The 19896-nt window shown below is 35.0% G+C and overlaps 1 protein-coding gene across 4 annotated transcripts in view; it reads left to right on the top strand.

Moving 5' to 3' along the window:
- Positions 1 to 11838, top strand: part of TMEM236 (transmembrane protein 236) — a 64544-nt gene extending 52706 nt beyond the window's left edge. For all 4 annotated transcript variants that reach the window (XM_045787577.2, XM_087857653.1, XM_087857652.1 and 1 more), the window contains one exon: positions 423 to 11838. In XM_045787577.2, coding sequence (XP_045643533.1) covers positions 423 to 1006 — 584 coding nt within the window. In that variant the 3' untranslated portion in view covers positions 1007 to 11838. The remainder of the gene's footprint in view (positions 1 to 422) is intronic.
- Positions 11839 to 19896: the final 8058 nt, after the last annotated feature.

Raw genomic sequence — 19896 nt, 5'->3', positions numbered from 1 at the left:
GTGTGTCATTTCACCTCTTGGCCTGCAGTTTCTCTTTTTATAAAATGGGATAGTAATTCCCATCTGTCAACTTTTTTCCTGAGGATTAAATGAGATAATGTGTGAAAGTGCTTAGCTCACTAACCAGTCATGGCTAGTACTGTGAAATGGTAGAAATGACTTGGGATCCATATCTAGAAAAATTAAAAAATATGAAGAACCTTCTCTGCCTCTGGTTTTTGGCGTTTTTTGTTTGTTTTTTGGTTATTATGCTTCCCCTTGTTGTCTGAAGTTCCATGTGTAAAACAGATGTCAAAACAGTCAAGAGAACACTTACAATTTTACCTTTAAATTTTAAAATTTAAATTTACATAAAATTGAAAAGAAATTTTAATTTACAGAACATTTAAACAATTTTTAAACTTCAAATCAATTCATTGCAGGTAATGACGATAGGCACATTCGTAAAGCTACTTTGCAGCAAATGAAAACCGTGACGGACCAAGTGAAGCAAAATGAAGAAAATGCTTCACCTCCCCATCCGGCCAGGTGGACCGAGTTGTCACTGCCGTCAGCAGCAAGGACACCGAACCCCGATCCAGTGATGGCGAGACCCCAAGAGCCCTCCTTTCACTCGGGAGTCCTGGCAACAATGTCCCAGCAGGACGATCGTGCCCAGATCTTCCTGTGGAGCTTTCTGCTGTGGTCCGACACCGTAGAGATGGTGCGCGTAGCTGGCCAGTCTGCCGTGTATAAGTCAGGCTGGCTGTACCCAGTCTACATATTCAGTTTTATTTCTCTCCTTCGAATTATATTAACTCCTCAGAACCCTCTTCTGAATTCCCTGGGCATCCTTCTCCAGGATTTACCCTTTATTTTTGTTAGAATAAGTTTAATCATTGCCCTGGGAACTATCACACCCGTATTGGGCCTTTGTAAAAACATACTGGTGACTCTGTCTTATGTGTACTTCAATCTCTTAACCAAATTCAGGGCTTTCTCTATCTTTGAAACGTCTTCATTTTAAAGAGAAAATGTAATATAGTCAAACCTCTTCATTATGCAGGTGTGCACGTTTGTAATTTTTTTTTTCTGGGCTTAAGTTTTTGTACTATATAAAGAAATGAGGAATACATTGTAGAGACTACACTATTTTTAATAACTGTAGTGGATCACTTTTTTAAAAATGTACTGAAATGATGGTAAATTTAAGCAAAGTTTTATTCTTATGTTAACTCCCCTGGATCTCTAGAAAATGTTAGTCATTTTAGTTAGTTATGTATACCATACTTTTCCTCAGAACACTCACTGTTAAAGCTTTAAAAAAATTAAAACATGTTTTCCCACTAAGTCAGCCCAAGAATGAGATTCTTATCATTTATATAAATTAAAGAACATTGTAAGAATTAATTAGATAGAATTATTTTTTAGAAAATATACCTGAAATTCTTGAATAATTTTTAGATTATAGTTTTTAACAATTTGAATTGTAGTTTTAGGGTCTTCTTCAAACATGGTATTATGTTCTTTAATCCACTATGGCAAGTGACTTTTATGTAATTGGCTGATTATAGCATAAACAGCAATTTAGTTTAACAGATGTTTGGTTCAGTTTAAGGCACAACTCTTTTGCTAGCACTGAAGTACTAATACAAATACTGTTTAACATAATGAAGTCTGGGTACATCAGTAATACCTAGGAAAAGTTTTATAATAGGAAGAAACCATACATTGAAGATGTGAATTTCAAAGAATATTTTGTTTGTGGAATTTCAGGCCATCCTAAAAGCAGTCCCAAGTCCCGTTTAGAATTAGAAGTTCAGCTTATGAATATAACAGCAAATGCATTGGTGTTTTATCTGATAATATATAATGAATATCTTGATGTTAAGTGATTAGTTACATAATTACCGAATTTGCTTTCACCATATTGGGACGCTCTTGGATATTCAGCTGCTAGAGAAATTTGAGAGGCGTATGCCTACAGAGTAATGTGTTAAACTAGTGAGTCTTTTCAATGATCTGTGGCAACATAGCTTAAGGATGGATAACTGCACTTGCATGCCACCCCTACTTTCCACCAAATTCCCCAGTCTCACTGGCCCCCTATGCTTTATGGTTTTTCCTCACAATGTAAGAAAAGATCTATTCACAGTTATTAAAAGCTTAGCTTCTGGCTTTATGGCTTGGAGCAAGTTCTTTGACCACGATAAGCCCTAGTTTCCACATCTCAAACAGGAGACTAATAACAGTGACTTAATAGGTTAGAATTGTACTTTAAGAGAGTTGAGAGGATTACACGAGATAGGAAATGCTCTCATGACTTTGTCTGTCAAACAATAATAACCAGATAAATTATAAATACTTCAAATGTACCAAATCTCAGAGAAACAAGTAGCTAAATGCATTGTTCTAATTTTCCTGTCTTATTCTTTGCTGCATCCCTGCTTACTGTCTGGGAATAAAAATTTTACCCGTGCATCTGTGAAAAATAATATGTAAAATCTTAAGATTATCTCAGATTATAATTTTTCATCAAGTAGTATTAGGTTCAAAATAAGCAAATATACAGATTAAAGTTGTTGTGACTATTGATTCATCAGGCATTTGACCGTCCCACCTGAGTTTTCATAGACCCTAATTATAGCACTCTGTGAAGACTTTCATTATTAATTTACTTTTTTGAGTTCCCCATTAATGTTTAAATCCTTAATCTTGTTTAACAATGCATCTCTCACCTCATCTGTTAATCCAACAGGATCTTATAGTACTTGTAACTCTTAAAAAATGAGAATTCAAATCATTTCTTCCAAATTATGCTATGATAATCTCTTTTAATTAAGGAAAACCTATGGTGAAGTAGTTGATTTGTAATATTCTTAAGTATGAAAATATTTTTACATATATTTATATTTATCTTTATATTGGAATTTATAGAGTGAGCAGTGCTCAAACTCTAAAGTATTACTTATTTGTGTTTAGAATGCATTTTGTGTCTAATATTTGAATAATAATATATTGGGAAGTCACACTTTATACAAATAGTATAGTCATGTACACGTAGGAGGAAAATTATTGGGTAACTAATTTAATTTAACATTTTATTTCAAGAGTATACACATGTTTATAAAGTTCAAGTCTATGGGGTTTTTTTTTCACTTCAGTGCTTTTCAGTATTTTGTTTAATTAAAAATTTTTTAAACTGAAGAACAGCTGACATACAATATTAATTTTAGGTGTATAACATAGTAATTTGATATTTACATACATTACAGAATGATCACTGTAATGAGTCTAGTTACCATCTCTCACCATACATAGTACTTACAATATTATTGACTACATTCCCTATGCTGTACTTTATATCCCCATGACTTATTTATTTTATAACTGGAAATTTGTACCTCTTAATCCCCTTCACCTATTTCACCCATCCACCCACACCCTTCCCCTCTGGCAATTACGAGTTTGTTCTTTGTACCTAAGAGTCTGTTTCTGTTTCGTTTTGTTTGTTCATTTGTTTTGTTTTTTAGATTCCACATATAAATGAAATCATATGGTATTTGTCCTTCTCTGTCTGACTTGTTTCACTTAGCATAATACCATCAAGAACTATCCATGTTGTTGCAGATGGCAAGATTTCATTCTTTTTACAGCTGAGTAATATCCCATTGTGTATATATCACATTTTTTAATTTACTCATATGTTGATGGACACTTAGGCTGCCTCTGTTTATCTTGGTTATTGTGAACAGTGCTGCAGTGAACATAGGGGTGCACATATCTTTTTGAATCAGTGTTTTCATTTTCTTCTGACAAATACCAGAGGTAGAATTGCTGGATTGTATGGTAGTCCTATTTTTAATTTTTTGAGGAACCTCCATACTGTTTTCCATAATGGCTGCACAATGTTACATACATTCCCACCAAGAGATGTAGGTTCCCATTTCTCCACGTTCTTACCAACACGTTATTTCTTGTCCTTTGAATATTAGCCATTCTGATTGGTGTGAGGTGATACTGTAGTTTTGATTTACATTTCCCTGGTTATTAGTGATGTTGAGCATCTTTCCGTGTGTCTGTTGGCCATCTGTATGTCTTCTTTGGAACATGCCTCTTCACCTCCCTCCTCTGCCCATTTTTTAATTAAATTGTTTATTTTTATGGTGTTAGTTCTTTATATATTTTGGATATTAACCCCTTATCGGATATATCATTGGCAAATATATTCTCCTATTCGGTAAGTTGCCTTTTCATTTTGCTGATGGCTTTGCGCAAAAGCTTTTTCATTTGGTGTGGTCCCATTTGTTTATTTTTGCTTCTATTGCCCTTGTCTGGGAATATAGGTCCAAAAAAAATTGCTAAGACTTATGTCCAAGAGGACATAAGGAATTTTATGGTTTCTGGTCTTAAATTTATGTCTTTAATTCATTTTGACTTTATTTTTGTATATGGGTTGAAAAAGTGGTCCAGTTTCATTCTTTTCCATGTAGCTGTCCAGTTTTCCCAACATCATTTATTGAAGAGAATTTTTCCTCATCATATATTCTGGCCTCCTTTGTCATAGATTAATTGACCATATAATTGTGGGGATTTTTCCTGGGCTCTCTATTTCATTCTATTGATTTGTGTGTCTGGTGTGTGTGTGTGTGTGTGTGTGTGTGTGTGTGTACCATGCTGTTTTGATTATTAGAGCTTTGTAATATACTTTAAAGTCAAGTAGCATAATGGCCTCCAGCTTTGTTTTTTTTCATGGTTGCTTTGGTTATTCAGGCCCTTTTTGTTTCCACACAAATTTTGGGACTGTTTTTTCTATTTCTGTGAAAAATCCCATTGATATTTTGATAGGATTACATTGATCCTATGGTAGTATGAATATCTTAAAAGTATTACTTGTTCCAATTCATAAGCATGACATATCTTTCATTTATTTGTGTCAAGTTCAATTACTTTCATCAACATCTTATAGTTTTCAGAGTAAAAGTCTTTCACTTCCTTGGTTAAATAGGTATTTAAAAATATGTATTCCTTATTTTATTCTTTTCAGCGCAATTGTAAATGGGAATGTTTTCTTAATTTCTCTTTCTGATAATTTGTTAGTAGTGTACAGAAATGCAACAAATCTGTGTATATTAATTTTGTATCTTGCAACTTTACTGAATTCATTTATTAGTTCTAGCAATTTTTTGGTAGAGTCTTTAGCATTTTCTATGTATATATAATTATGTCATCTGCAAATAGTGACAGTTATACTTCTTACTAGTTTTGATGCCCTTTATTTCTTTCTCTTGTCTTATTGCTGTGGCTAGTGCTATGTTGAATACAAGTTCTAAAAGTGAGCCTCCTTGTCTTATTCCTGATCTTAGAGGATAAGCTTGCAATGTTTCACTATAGAGTATGATGTTAGCTGTGGGTTTGTCATATATGGCCTTTATTATGTTGGGATATGTTCTCCCTATACCCATTTTGTTGAGAGTTTTTACTCATAAATGGATGTTGAATTTTGTCAAATGCTTTTTCTGCATTTATTGAGATGACGATAGGATTTTTATTTTCATTTTGTTAATATGATGTATCATGTTGATTAACTTGCAAATATTGAGCCATCCTTGTATCTTGGGGAAAATCCCACCTGATCATGGTATAAGATCCTTTTAATTTATTGTTGAATTCAGGGTGCTAATATTTTGTTGAGGATATTTGCATCCACATTCATTAGGAATATTTGGCCTGTAACTTTTTTTGTAGTATTTTTGTCTAGTTTTGATATCAGGGTAATGCTGGACTCCTGAATTTGGAATATTCCTTCTCTTCAATATTTTGGAGCAGTTTCAGGAAGATAAATGTTAATTCCTCTTTTAATGTTCAATAGAATTCACTTATGAAGCCATCTGGTCCTGGATTTTGGTTTTTTGGAAGTTTTTAAAATTATTAATTCAATTTCCTTATTAGTACTCAGTCTGCTTCGAATTTTCTATTTCCTTTTGATTCAGTCTTGGAAGATTATATAATTCTAGGAACTTATCCATTTTCTTTGTGTTGTCCAATTTGTTGTAACTCATTGCTCATGTTTTTCTCTTATAATCTTTTATATTTCTGTGGTGTCTCTTGTAACTTCTCTTTCTGATTTGAGTCCTCTTTTTTTTTCTTTATGAACCTGGCTGAATGTTTATCAATTTTATTTATCTTTTCAAAGAACCAGCTCTTAGTTTCATTGATCTTTTCTATTGTTATTTAGTCTCTGTTCCATTTATTGTTCCTCTTTATTATTTCCTCCTTTCTGCTAGCTTTGGCTTTGTTTGTTCTTCTTTTTCCATTTCCTTTAGAAGTGTAAGGTTAGATTGTTTGAGATTTTTCAGGTAGCCCATATTACTATAAACTTCCCTCTTAGAACTGTTTTTGCTGTATCCCATAGATTTTGGTGCATTTTATTTTCATTTTCATTTGTTTCAAGGTATTTTTTTAATTTCCTTCTTGACTTCTTAATTGACCCATTGGTTGTTTAGTAGCATGTCGTTTAGCCTCCAGGTGTTTGTGTTTTGCTAGTTTTTTTTTTCTTGTAATTGATTACTAGTTCCATACCATTGTGGTCACAAAAGATGCTGATCTGATTATAAGCTTTTTAAATGTGTTGAGACTTGTGTTTTGGCCTAATATGTGATCTGTCCTGGAGAATGTTCCATGTGTACCTAAAGAGAATGTGTATTCTGATGTTTTTCAATGGAATGTTCTGTATATATCTGGTAAGTACATCTGGCCTAATATGTCATTTAAGGTCACTGTTTTCTTAATGTTTTTTTTTTTTTGTCTGGTTGAACTATTCATTGATGTAAGTGGGGTGTTAAATTTTTTTACTATTGTATTACTGTCTCCCTTTGATCTAGTACCATTTGCTTTTATATATTTTGGTGCTCCTACTAGAGAGTATACATATTTACAAGTGTTATATATCCTTGTTGGGCTGATCCCTTTATCATTATGTAAATGCCTATCTTTGTCTCTTGATACGCTCTTTGTTTTAAAGTCTATTTTGTCTGATGTAAGTATTGCTACCCCAGCGTCCTTTTGGTTTCGTTTCATTTCATTTCCATGCATTGCATGGAATATCTTTTTCTATCCCTTCATTTTCAGTCTGTATGTGTCTGTCAGTCTGAAATGAGTCTCTTGTAGACAGTATATTGATGGGTCTTGTTTGTTTGTTTGTTTGTTTGTTTGTTTGTTTGTTTTTAAGTGGTCTTCATGCCCAGCATGGAGTCCAATGTGGGGCTTGAACTTACAGCCCTGAGATCAAGACCTGAGCTGAGATCAAGAGTCAGACAGCTTAACTGACTGAGCCACTCAGGAGCCCTGGTCTTTTTTGTTTGTTTGTTTGTTTTCCAGTCACCCTGTGTCTTTTGATTGGAATACTTAGTCCATTTACCTTTAAAGTAATTATTGATATGTATGTACTTACTGCCATTTTCAAAATTGTTTCTGGTTGTTTTTGTAGTTATTCTCTGTTCCTTCTTAATCTTTTCTCTTTGTTTCGATGATTTTCTATAGTGTTATGTTTGACATTCTTTCTTTTTATTTTTTGGGTATTTGTTGTAGGGTTTTGGTTTGTTGTTACTATGAGATTTATATTTAGCACCCTTTGTATATACCAGTCTCTTTAAGTTGATGGACACTTAAGTTTGAACGTGTTCTAAAAGAACAGCATTTTTACGCCTTCCCCAATGTTTTATTTGTTGCCGTATTTTACATCTTTTTATTTTGTGTATCCCTTAACTAATTATTATAAACATAGTTGATTTTGCTACTTTTGGTTTTTTAACATTCGTACCAACTTTATAAGTGGTTTATCCACTACCTTAACTGTGTGTTTGCTTTTACCAGTAAGATTTTTCCTTTCATAATTTTCTTCTAGTTATGGCCTTTTCTTTTCCACCTAAAGAATTTCTTTTAACATTTCTTGAGAGGCCAGTTTAGTGGTGATAAAATTTAACTTTTTTCTTTGGAAAGCTCTTTATCTGTCTTTCAGCTCTGAATGATAACCTTACTGGGTAGAGTATTTTTGGTTGTAGGTTTTTTTTTTTTCCCTTTCAGCACTTTGACTATATCATGCCAGTCCCCTTTGGACTGTAAAGTTTCTGCTGAAATATCAGCTGATAGTCTTAGAGGGGTTCCATTGTACATGACAAGATGTTTTTCTCTTGCTGCTTTTAAAAGTCCTCCATCCTTAACTTTTGATATTTTAATTATTATGTGACTTGGTGTGAACTTCTTTGGGTTCATCTTGTCTGGGACTCTGTGCTTTATGGACTTGGATGTCTGTTTCCTTTCCCAGATTTGGGAAGTTTTCAGCTATTATTTCTTCAAATGAGTTTTCTGCTCTTTTTCTCTCTCTTCTATTTCTGGAATCCCTATAATAAAAAAAAAATATTAGTATGGTTGATGTTGTTCCAGAGGTTACTTAAACAATCCTCATTTTCTAATTTTCTTTTTGCTGTTCACTTTGGATGATTTCAACTACCCTGTCTTCCGGATTACTGTTCTGTTCTTCTGCATCCTATGATCTGATGTTGATTCCCCTTAGTGTATTTTTCATTTCAGTTATTTCATTCTTCAGCTTTGATTGGTTCCTTTTTATATTTTTTTTATCTCTTTATTGAAGTTTTCACTGTGTTCATTCATTCTCTCCCTAGTTTAATGACCATGTTTATGACCATTACCTCCAACTCTTTATCAGGTAGATTGCTTATCTTCATTTCATTCAGTACTTTTTCTGTGGTTTTGTCTTTTTTTTTTTTTAACAAATTCCTCTATTTCCTCATTTTGCCTGACTCTTTCTGTTGGTTTCTATGTATTAGATAGATCAGCTTCATCTCCTGGCCTTGAAGAAGTGGCCTTATGCAGATGTCCTGTGAGACTCAGAAGTACAATCCTCCCAGTCACCAGAACTAAGTGCTCCAGAGGTACCCACTGTGTAGTCTGCATGTGCCCTCTTGTTATGGCTGTGCTGTGACTGGTGGGCAAGCCTGGCCCAGTGTGGTTGATTAAGAGACCAACTGTGGCTCAAATGGGCATGCTTGTATATGAAGCTAGCCCCTGGTGCAGCTGGTTGCAAGGTCCAGCTACAACTATTGGAGGCACACTAGTGGGGAGCCGCCCTGCCGTACCTACATTGGGAAGGTGTTTCATTGTCTCACAAAGAGGCATTAATTCATGAACTCTAAATCATGCAGCTCCATGTGTTTTTCAGGACTGGCATGTATGATTGTGGTAGCCAATGGGAAGGGAACCCTTTAGGTTTAGCAGTGAACAACCTGCACATCCTTATGCAGTGCCCTTGACAAAAAGAAACCTACTCCAAAGTGGGTTTCCCTCTTGGTGAGTGTTGAGCCAAAAGATACAACCAAGCCAAAGAATAGGAAAACGAAGGGTTTTACCTGCAACAAGTAAGAAGAACATCAGGGATTTTTCCAAGATTGGAGAGACAGACAGGGAGTCAACAGCTTCCTGAAGGAGATACTCACCAGCACCCAGGTAAGAAAATCTCAACTGTAACTGATGAATTGTTGGAGGCTCTGTGTATATAACTGAGTTAAAAACTCCAGAGGGACCCAGTCATAGGGGCTCCCCATTGTGAGATTAACCTCCAGGAGCTTGACCAAATTTTCATAGCAAATATTGGAGAAAAATTCCCTCATGCTTCCACCAGAGGGAGGGTAAAAGGAACCTTTTTGAAATAAGCCAGAACACTCTGTTCTTCTTAATAAAGCCTGCCCTCAGGGAAAACTAGCTCTCCAGAGCCTAATATGCTGGGATAATCATCAGAGCCTATCTGACCTGAGGGAAGGGAAAGACCCAATTCCAGCCCACTCTAGCTATCTTGTTGACCTAAGGATAAGGGGAAAAAAAACAAAACAAAATAGGGAAACTCTTGTGAATTTCACAGTCTGGAGGCATAGACTCCCTAAAGATTGAGACCTGGTCATAAATTATAAAATGCTTCCCCCTCCCCCACACACACATATTTCACCACTACATTACTAAACACTTATTTACAGAAGTTCCTTTTACCTGGTATACTATGTCCAGCTATCAAGAAAAAATTACAAGGCATACCAAAAGGTAAAATACACACACACACACACACACACACACACACACACATATTATATATATATATTTTTTTTTCATAAATATATATGACTTGAAGAGCTAGAACAAGCATCAAAACCAGACATGTCAGGGATGTTGGAATCATCAGACCGTGAATTTAAGACAACTAGGGTTAATATAATAGGGGCTCAAATGGATAGAGTAGACAGCATGCAAGTACAGATGGGCAGTATAACCAGAGAAATGGAAATCCCAAGAAAAACCAAAAAAGAAATTCTAGACATAAAAAACAGTGTAACAGAAATGAAAACTGCATTGGGTGGACTTATTAGTAGACTGGATATAGCTAAGGAAGGAATCTCTGCATTAAAGGATATAGCAATAGAATCTTTGAAAACAAAACAAAGCCTGAAAAAAATGGAACAGAGCACACAAGAACTGCGGGACAGCTGCAGAAGGTATAAGTTATGAGTAATAGAGTATTAAAACAGAAGAAAGAGAGAAAGGAACTAAGGAAATATTTGAAAAAATAATGACTAAGAATTTCCCCAAATTAATGTGAGACACCAAACCCACAGATCCAGAAAACTCAAAAAACACCAAACAGGATAAATGGCAAAGAATTACACCTCAGCATATCATTTTCAAATCACAAAAAGTCAAAGACAAAATATTGTGAAAGAAGCCAGAGGAAAAAAACACCTTACCTCTAACATCTACCTTCTCAGAAACCATGCAAGCAAGGAGAGCAGTGAAATATTTAAAGGGTTAAGAGAAAAAACTACCAACTTAGAATTCTGTACCCTGTGAAATTATTCTTCAAAGGTGAGGAGAAATATAGACTTTCCTAGACTTACAAAAGTTGAGGAAATCTGTTGTCAGTCGACCTGTCTTGCAAGAAATGTTTAAAGAAGTTCTTAGAAGGTAAAAAAAAAAAAAGGGTCAGAAACTGAGATACAGAGGTGCTTGGGTGGCTCAGTTGTTAAGTGTCTGCCTTCAGCTCAGGGCGTGATCCCAAAGTCCTGGGATCGAGCCCCACATCCAGCTCCTCTGCTGGGAGCCTGCTTCTTCCTCTCCCACTCCCCCTGCTTGTGTTCCCTCTCTCGCTGGCTGTCTCTCTCTCTGTCAAATAAATAAAATCTTAAAAAAAAAAAAGACTCTTTTTCTCTTTAAAAAAAAACTGATACATAAAGAAAGGAAGAGCATCAGAAAATGAATTGATGAAGGTAAATAAAAATTATTTAAAAATTTCTAAATGACCTAAGAAGTAACAGTTTGTTAAAGTAATAATAGCAACAATGTATTCATTTATGTATGCTTATGTATATAGCATATACATATGTGCTTTATACAATTATATGTAAGTAAAATAAATGACAGCAATGTTACAAGCGATGGGAGGAAGGAATTAGTAATTTTTTTAAATTTTAAGATACTTTCGTGTTAAGTGGTATAGCATTATTTGAAACTGTACTTGGATTAGCTGTAAGAGTATGTTGCAAACTCTAGGGAAGTCACTAAAAGAAGTTTAAAAAAGGAAGTATAATAGAGACGCTGAGAAAGGAGACAAAATGGAGTCCTATAAAATGTTCAATTAATACCATAAAAGGCAGAAAAAGAGTGAAAGACAAAAATAGCAACAAACAAAACAGTAATACATACAATAGATATGAATCCAACTTTATCAATAATCACTCTGAATGTCATTGGTCTAAATATACCCTTTAAGAGACAGAGATTGTCAGGGAAGCCGGGGTAGCTCAGTTGGTTACGCTCTGCCTATGGCTCAGGTCATGATCTCAGGGTCATGGGATCAAGCCCTGCCTGAGGCTCCCTGCTCAGCAGGAGGTCTGCTTCTCCTTCTGCCCCTCCCCCTGCTCGCGCGCGCAAGCGCGCGTGTGTGTGTGCGCGCACGCACGCGTGCGCTCTCTCTCTTTCTCTCAAATAAATAAACAAAATCTCCAAAAAAAAAAAAAAAAAGATGGAGATTGTTAGAGTGGATCAAAAAATCTGACCAAGTTCTCTGATCTATAAGAAACCCATTTTAAATATAGGGACACATATAGATTGAAAGTAAATGGATAGAGAAAAATATACTATGTTTATGCTAACAACAACAACAAAAGGCAGCAGTAGCTATATTAATTTCAGAAAGAGAAGACTGCAAAGTAAGGAAAGTTATCAGGATTAAGGAAGGTATTCCATAATGATAAAGGGGTGGGTTTCTTAAGGAGACATAACAATTTTTAACATGTATGCAACCTAAAAACAGAGCATCACACTACATGAGTCAAAAACTGATAGAACTGCAAAGAGAAATAGATGAATCTCCTTTTATAGTGAGACTTCAACACCACTGTTCAGAGATGGACAGTTCCAGCAGGCAGAGTAAGGACATGGTTGAACTCAACAACACTAACAACCAAACTACAAAGTTACGATAAAAAATATCAAAGGAGAACTAAATAAATGGAGAGATATTTCATGTTCATAGCTAGGAAGTCTCAATACTGTCAAGATGTCAGTTCTTCACAACTTGATCGAGAGATTCAGTGCAATCCCAATGAAAGTTTTCGAAAGTTATTTTGTGGATGTTGACAAACTGATTCTAAAGTTCATATGGAGAGAGAAAATGTTCAGAATAGACAATACCATACTGAAGGAGAAGAGCAGTGTTGGAGAATTGATACTGCCTGACTTCCAGAGTCACTATAAAGCTATAATATGGTATTGACAAAATAATAGACAAACAGATCAACAGAACAGAAGAGAGACCAGAAATAAACCCACATAAATAGTCAACAAATTGACAAGGCAGGAAACAACAAATGTTGGAGAGGATGTGGAGAAAGGGGATCCCTCTTACACTGTTGGTGGGAATGCAAGTTGGTACAGCCACTTTGGAAAACATTGTGGAGGTCCCTTAAAAAGTTAACAATAGGGCTACCCTATGACCCAGCCATTGCACTACTGGGTGTTTACCCCAAAGATACAGACGTAGTGAAGAGAAGGGCCATATGCACCCCAATGTTCATAGCAGCATTGTCCGCAATAGCTAAATTGTGGAAGGAGCCGAGATGCCCTTCAACAGATGACTGGATTAAGAAGATGTGGTCCATATACACAATGGAATATTACTCAGCCATCAGAAAGAATAATTACACAACATTTGCAGCAACATGGACGGCACTGGAGGAGATAATGCTAAGTGAAATAAGTCAAGCAGAGAAAGACAATTATATGGTTTCACTCATTTATGGAACATAAGAAATAGGAAAATTGGTAGGAGAAAGAAGGGAAGAATGAGGGGGGTAAACAGAAGGGGAAATGAACCATGAGAGATTGTGGACTCTGGGAAACAAACTGAGGGCTTCAGAGGGGAGGGGGGTGGGGGATTGGGATAGGCCGGTGATGGGTATTAAGGAGGGCACGTATTGCATGGTGCACTGGGTGTTATATGCAAATAATGAATCATGGAACATTACATCAAAAAAAAAAAAAAACCCAGATCTTTGAAAAAGAACTAAATTAATAAAATGGAGAAAAGACAGTCTTTTCAACAAATGGTGTTGGAACTACTAGATATCTACATGCAAGAAACATTAATCTTATATAGACCTTACACCATTCACAACAATTAAGTCAAGATGGATCATAGATCTAAATGGTAAATATGAAACTGTAAAACTCCTAGAGTATAACATAGTAGAAAACCTAGGTGACCTTGGGTATAGTGATGCCTTTTTAGGTATAACACCAAAGACATGATCCATACAGAAATAATTGATGAACTTGACTTCATTAAATTAAAAAGCCTCTGCTTTGTGAAAGACAATATCAAAATTAGAAGACAAACCACAGACTGGAAAAAAATGATTGCAAAAGTCATATCTGATAAAGACTGTTATCCAAAATATACAAAGAACTCTTTAAACTCAACACTAAGAAAACAAGCGACCCTGGAAACAAACCATGAGGGACTCTACTCCAGGAAACAAACAGGGTCGCGGAAAGGGAGGTAGGTGGGGGGATGGGGTAACTGGGTGACGGGCAGTAAGGAGGGCATGTGATGTGATGAGCGCTAGGTGTTATATGCAACTAATGAATCACTGAACATTGTATCAAAAACTAATGATGTACTATATGTTGGCTAATTGAATTTAAATTAAAAAAATAAAAAAAGAAAACAAGCAGCCCAATTTAAAACCGGAAAAGGACCTCACCAAATGAATAGACACCTCACAGATGGCAAGTTAACATACAAAGAGATATTCCAGATCATATGTGATCAGGGAAATGCAAATTAAAACAACAATGAGATACTACTACACCTCAATTAGAATGGCCAAAATCAAAACACTGGCAACACCAAATGTTGGGGAGGATGTGAACAGAAGAAATTGTCATTCATTGCTGGTGGGAATACAAAATGGTATAGACATTTTGGAAGACAGAAAGATGGTTTCTTACAAAATAAACATACTTCTACCATACCATCCAGCAATCATGCTTCTTGACATTAACCCAAAGGAGTTGGAAACTTACGTCAGCACAAAAGCTTGAACGTGGATATTTTTAGCAGCTTTATTCATGATTGTCAAAGCTTGGAAGCAAGAAGGATGTCCTTCTGTAGGTAAATTGGTAGGTAAAATTAATAAACTGGTAATTCTGATAATGAAATATTATTCAGCACTAAAAAGAAATGATCTAGCAAGCCATGAAAAGCCATGAAGGAAACTATCTGAATATTACTAAATATAAGAAGCCAGTTTGAGAAGGCTGCATGCTGCATGATTCAAACTACATGACATTCTAGAAGAGGGAAAACTACAGAGACAATATAAAAAGATGAACAGGCGGAGTACAGAGGACAATTACAATGAAGGAGGCTATGCACATGTGGGGGCAGGGGTAAATGGGAAAATTTCTGTACCTTCCTCTAAATTTTATCGTAAACTAAGTGTCCTAAAAAAATAATCTTAAAAAAAAGTACTGTAGTCTTAAATATAGCAAAAAAATGATTTTATATGTGTTCCGGATAATATCTACTATAGTAATATTTGCTATGAAAGTTTGCATTTATATATATACAAATCTTAATTTTTCAGGATGTGCCTATTTAAAAAAACTCATAATTTCTCATGCATTGAAATTAAAATATTAATGGATTTTTCAGAAATGCCTTCTTTCTCTACAATGTATTTCTTTTTTTTTTTTTTTTTAGATTTAGGTATCTTAGAGAATAGAGTTTCCAGAATATTTCAGTGAATAGATGTAACATTTATATTCTTTATTGCTAAATATTATAGGTAACATTACATATTTGTGTATTTCTGGAGAAGAAATCTAATGTGTTTGTGTCTTGGCTTCCAACTATAAAGTCTTGGTCATTTTCAGGTCATAACGTACATTTTTAATCTTATTCTTAAAACTTTTTTTTCAAATATTAAATGGGTCAAATAACATTCTAATTAAATTATTTTGCAAAGTTAAATAAGCTTATTATAAAGATGTGTGTGGTGTCAAACAAAACAAAACATAACACAAATTAAAGAACCGTAGAACTCACAGGCCCTCAAATAGTCTGCCTATATATCCTGTAAATTACAATCAATCTAAATATTCTATCTGAAGACAATTACAATTGAAGTCAAATTTTAGGTAAATAATCCAATACAAAGATTTTTTTTATTGTGGCAAGGCAATTGTTTTCTATTAAACTGCAAATGCATTATTCGTGTTTTGGCATATTTTGGTAAGGATTGGAAAATGTGAGGAATAAGAACATAAGGAAACAGTATTCCATCCTTTAAATTTTTAAGTTTTTATACTTAGCTGCATAATTATATCTTCTTTTTTTTCTGGGTCATAGTTATTGTGATACCACTTGAGCAAATTTGCCCATCAAAAGACAGGCTTGCTTAAACAAAATGAACTTCTGAATTAGTCACCAGTTTTAACCACGAGAAATGATAGAACAGGTCACAGAAATGTGTTGAGCTAATTTTCTTGGAACTGTTTCAGAGCAAAGAGTCACCAAGTTAATCTTTTATGGACTTGAGTGGGTATGAAGTACGTGATGCTTCAGAAAGAGAATGTCTAGGAGGAAATGAAATAGTTCGGCAATTATCTTGCCAATGAAAAAAGTAAGGATTTTCTTAATTTTATAGAAATACTTCATTAGCTTGAAAGAAGTGCTAGTTAAAAGCTACCACCATCATCAACAGCTAAGCAAAAACCAGAACCAAAACTTAGCAGAAGAATATGGTAATAGATTTTATTTTGATGTAGTAAAATATACGTAACATAAAATTTCCCACTTTAACCGTTTTTATGTGTACAATTCAGTAGCTTTAAGTATGTTCACAATGTTGTATAACTATCACCACTACCTATTTTTAGAACATTTCGTCATCTCAAACAGAAACTCTGTACCCACAAAACAATAACATTCACTCTCCCGTCCCCACCAGTCCCTGGTAGCCTCTATTCTTTCTGTCTCTATAAATTTGTCTATTCTACATACATCATATAAGTGGAATCATACAATATGTGCCCTTTTGTGCCTGGATTATTTCACTTAGTATAATGTTTTCAAGGTTGTACATGTTGTGGCAGGTATCAGATTCCTTTTTATGACTGAATGATATTCCATTGTGTGTGTGTGTGACAAACACCACATTATGTTTATCCATTCATCTGCTGATAGACATTTGGGTTACTTCTATCTTTTAGCTAGTATGAATAATGCTGCTATGAACATTGGTGTACAAATATCTGTTTTAGTCTTTGTTTTCAGTTCTTTGGGTATATACTTACAAGTGGAATTGCTGGAGTATATGACAATGATATGTTTAACTTTTTGAGGAATGGCCAGACTATTTTCCACAGTGGCTATATCATTTTACACTCCCTCCAGCAGTGCACAAGGGGTCCCATTTCTCCATATCCTCACCAATGCTTTTTATTTTCTGTTTTTGTTTTCTGATAGTAGCCATCCCAGTGGGTGTGAAGTGATATGCCGTGGTGGTGTTGTTTGTACTTCCCTAATGACTAGTGATGTTGAACATCTTTTCATGTGCTTATTGGCTATTTGTGTGTGTTCTTTGGAGAAATGTCTGCTCAAGCTCGTCATTTTTCAAATTGATTGTGTTGTTGTTGCTATTGAATTGTACTTCTTAATATATTATAGGTATTAATCCTTTACCAGATATATGATTTGCAAATATTTTCTCCCATTCTCTAGATTGTCTTTCCACTCTTTTGATTGTATCCTTTGATGTACAGATTTTTAAAATTTTGGCGAAGCCCAATTTATCTATTTTTTCTTTCATTGTCTGTGCTTGGTGTCATATCCACCCCCCCCCCAACTCGTTGTTGAATCCAATGGCATGAAGATTTTTCCTGATGTTTTCTTCTAAAAGTTTTATAGTTTTAGCTCTTAAATTAGGGTTTTCATCCATTTTGAGTTAATTTTTGTACACGATATAAGCAAAAGCCCCATTTCATTCTTGCGTATGTGGATATCCAGTTTTCCCAGCACCATTTGTTGAAAATACTGTTCTTTCTTCATTGAATGGTCTTAGCACCCTTGTGAAAAATCAATTGACCACATATGTGAGAATTTATTCCTGGGCTTTCTATTCTATTCTATTGGTCTTTTGTTTCCCCTATGCCAGCATCACACTATTTTGATTACTGTAGATTTGTGGTAAATTTTGAAATCAGGAAGTATGAATTGAGTTCTCCAACTGTATTCTTTTCCAAGATTATTTTGCCTATGTGGTATCTCTTGAGATTTCATGTGATTTTTATGATGGTTTTTTTTTAATTTCTGCAAAAAATTGGGATTTTTATAGAAATTGCATTGAATCTATAGAACTCTATGGATAGTACTATCAGCTTAATGATAAGTCTTCCATTCTGTGAACATGGGATATCTTCCCATTTATTTAGGTCTTAATTTCTTTCAGCAATGTTTTGTAGCTTTCGTTGTATAAGTCTTTTGCCTCCTTGGTTAAACTTATTCTTAAGTATTTTTATTCTTTTGATGCTATTGCAAATGGAAATGTTTTCTTAATTTCCTTTTCAGATTTTTCATTACTAGTATGTAGAAATGCAACTGATTTTGTGTTTTGATTTTGTATCTTTCAACTGTGTTTCATTTGTTTATTAGCTCTAACAATTTTTTTTTTTTGGTGGAAGTTTTAGGGTTTTTCACATATAAAATCATGCCATCTGTGAAAAGAGATAACTTTACTTCTTCTTGAGAGATACTTTTACTTCTTTTCCACTTTGATACTTTTAACTGTTTTTTTTTTTTCTTGACTAATTGCTCAAGCTAGAACTTCTGGTACCATGTTGAATAAAAGTGTTGAAAGCAATTAAAAGCAGTTGTCAGGATTCAGAACCCACAACTCCTATATTTTGAAGGACAGGGTCCTTACCGTCCACACTGGGTCTAGCAAGCTGCGCCAGAAACAGTCTGGTGCCCTTTCACTGACAGCCACAAAGACTGGGGAAGGAGGATGGTAGCCCTTACCATAAGGAAAATGTTGAAATTCATTGAAATTTACCAACTCTCCACTGGGTGTTTCAAGGTTTCTACTAGAGTTCAGAGTTCCAAAATAGTTAATTCAGACAGCTCCTGCCAGTTCAATAGTTGTTTAGATGAAATGATGGATACCTACATCTTCCTATTCCATCATCTTCTGTGATGTCACTCTCCCAAAAGTTGGATTTCTTTTTTGCCTGTCCACCCTTTCTAGCCTGATATATTTTTGTTTCAATAAGGTCAAGGCCTTGGGGTAAATTCTTTGTGGGACGGGGCGCCTGGGTAGCGCAGTCGTTGAGCGTCTGCCTTCGGCTCAGGGCGTGATCCCAGAGTCCTGGGATCGAGCCCCGCATCGGGCTCCCGGCTCCGCTAGGAGCCTGCTTCTTCCTCTCCCACTCCCCCTGCTTGTGTTCCCTCTCTCGCTGGCTGTCTCTCTGTCAAAATAAATAAATAAAATCTTTAAAAAAAATTCTTTGTGGGACAGTTGGCTTCCTTTTGTTTCAAAGTCACAGATTTACCACTGATCTTGGTTGGCCATGTGACACATTTGTATAATTCAAAAGACCCTGAGGGTGAGTGTAGAGAGAATACAATTACATTTTCTTTGCTTCTGAAATTGATATAAATCCAAATTAGGCAAAATGTTTTGAATTTATGTAAATTATTTACATTTAAAGGCCATGAATGACTCATTTAAAATATCTTTTTTGTGTGTGTGATAAATCAGTGAAACAGTGTTTCAGAAACAAACATTTTGTTTCATCTGTTTCTTTTCTTTTTTAAGATTTTATTTATTTATTTGACAGAGAGACAGCAAGAGAGAACACAAGAAGGGGAAGCAGGAGAGGGAGAAGCAGGCTCCCTGCTGAGCAGGGAGCCCAACGCGGGGCTGGATCCCAGGACCCTGGGATCATGACCTGAGCTAAAGACAGACACTTAACGGCTGAGCCACCCAGGCACACTTCATCTGTTTCATAACCAACTTTTTTTGTCAGTCAAGTCTTAACTTAATGAAAAAAACAAATACAAAAACAAAAAAAAATCAAACTTTTGTCCTGTGTCCTACATTTCTACCACCTTTTGCAACCTGTCTGAATAATCTTAAATTTAGAATGTTTAAAAAAATCAGTAAGTGGAGTATATCACATTTCTTCCTAGGAAGCAGTTTATAACTTTTATAATTTTCACAAAAATGGTCAGTCATAGGGCTTTCCACTTGATGATAATTTACTTATTTATTTAAAATTTCAAAAAGAGGG

The sequence above is a fragment of the Ursus americanus genome, chromosome 31 (assembly GCF_024610735.1).
Source record: "Ursus americanus isolate L20-20 chromosome 31, mUrsAme1.1.p, whole genome shotgun sequence".
Taxonomy (NCBI): domain Eukaryota; kingdom Metazoa; phylum Chordata; class Mammalia; order Carnivora; family Ursidae; genus Ursus; species Ursus americanus.
Note: the sequence above shows the minus strand (reverse complement) of the source record. Positions and strands in the feature narration are given on the sequence as shown.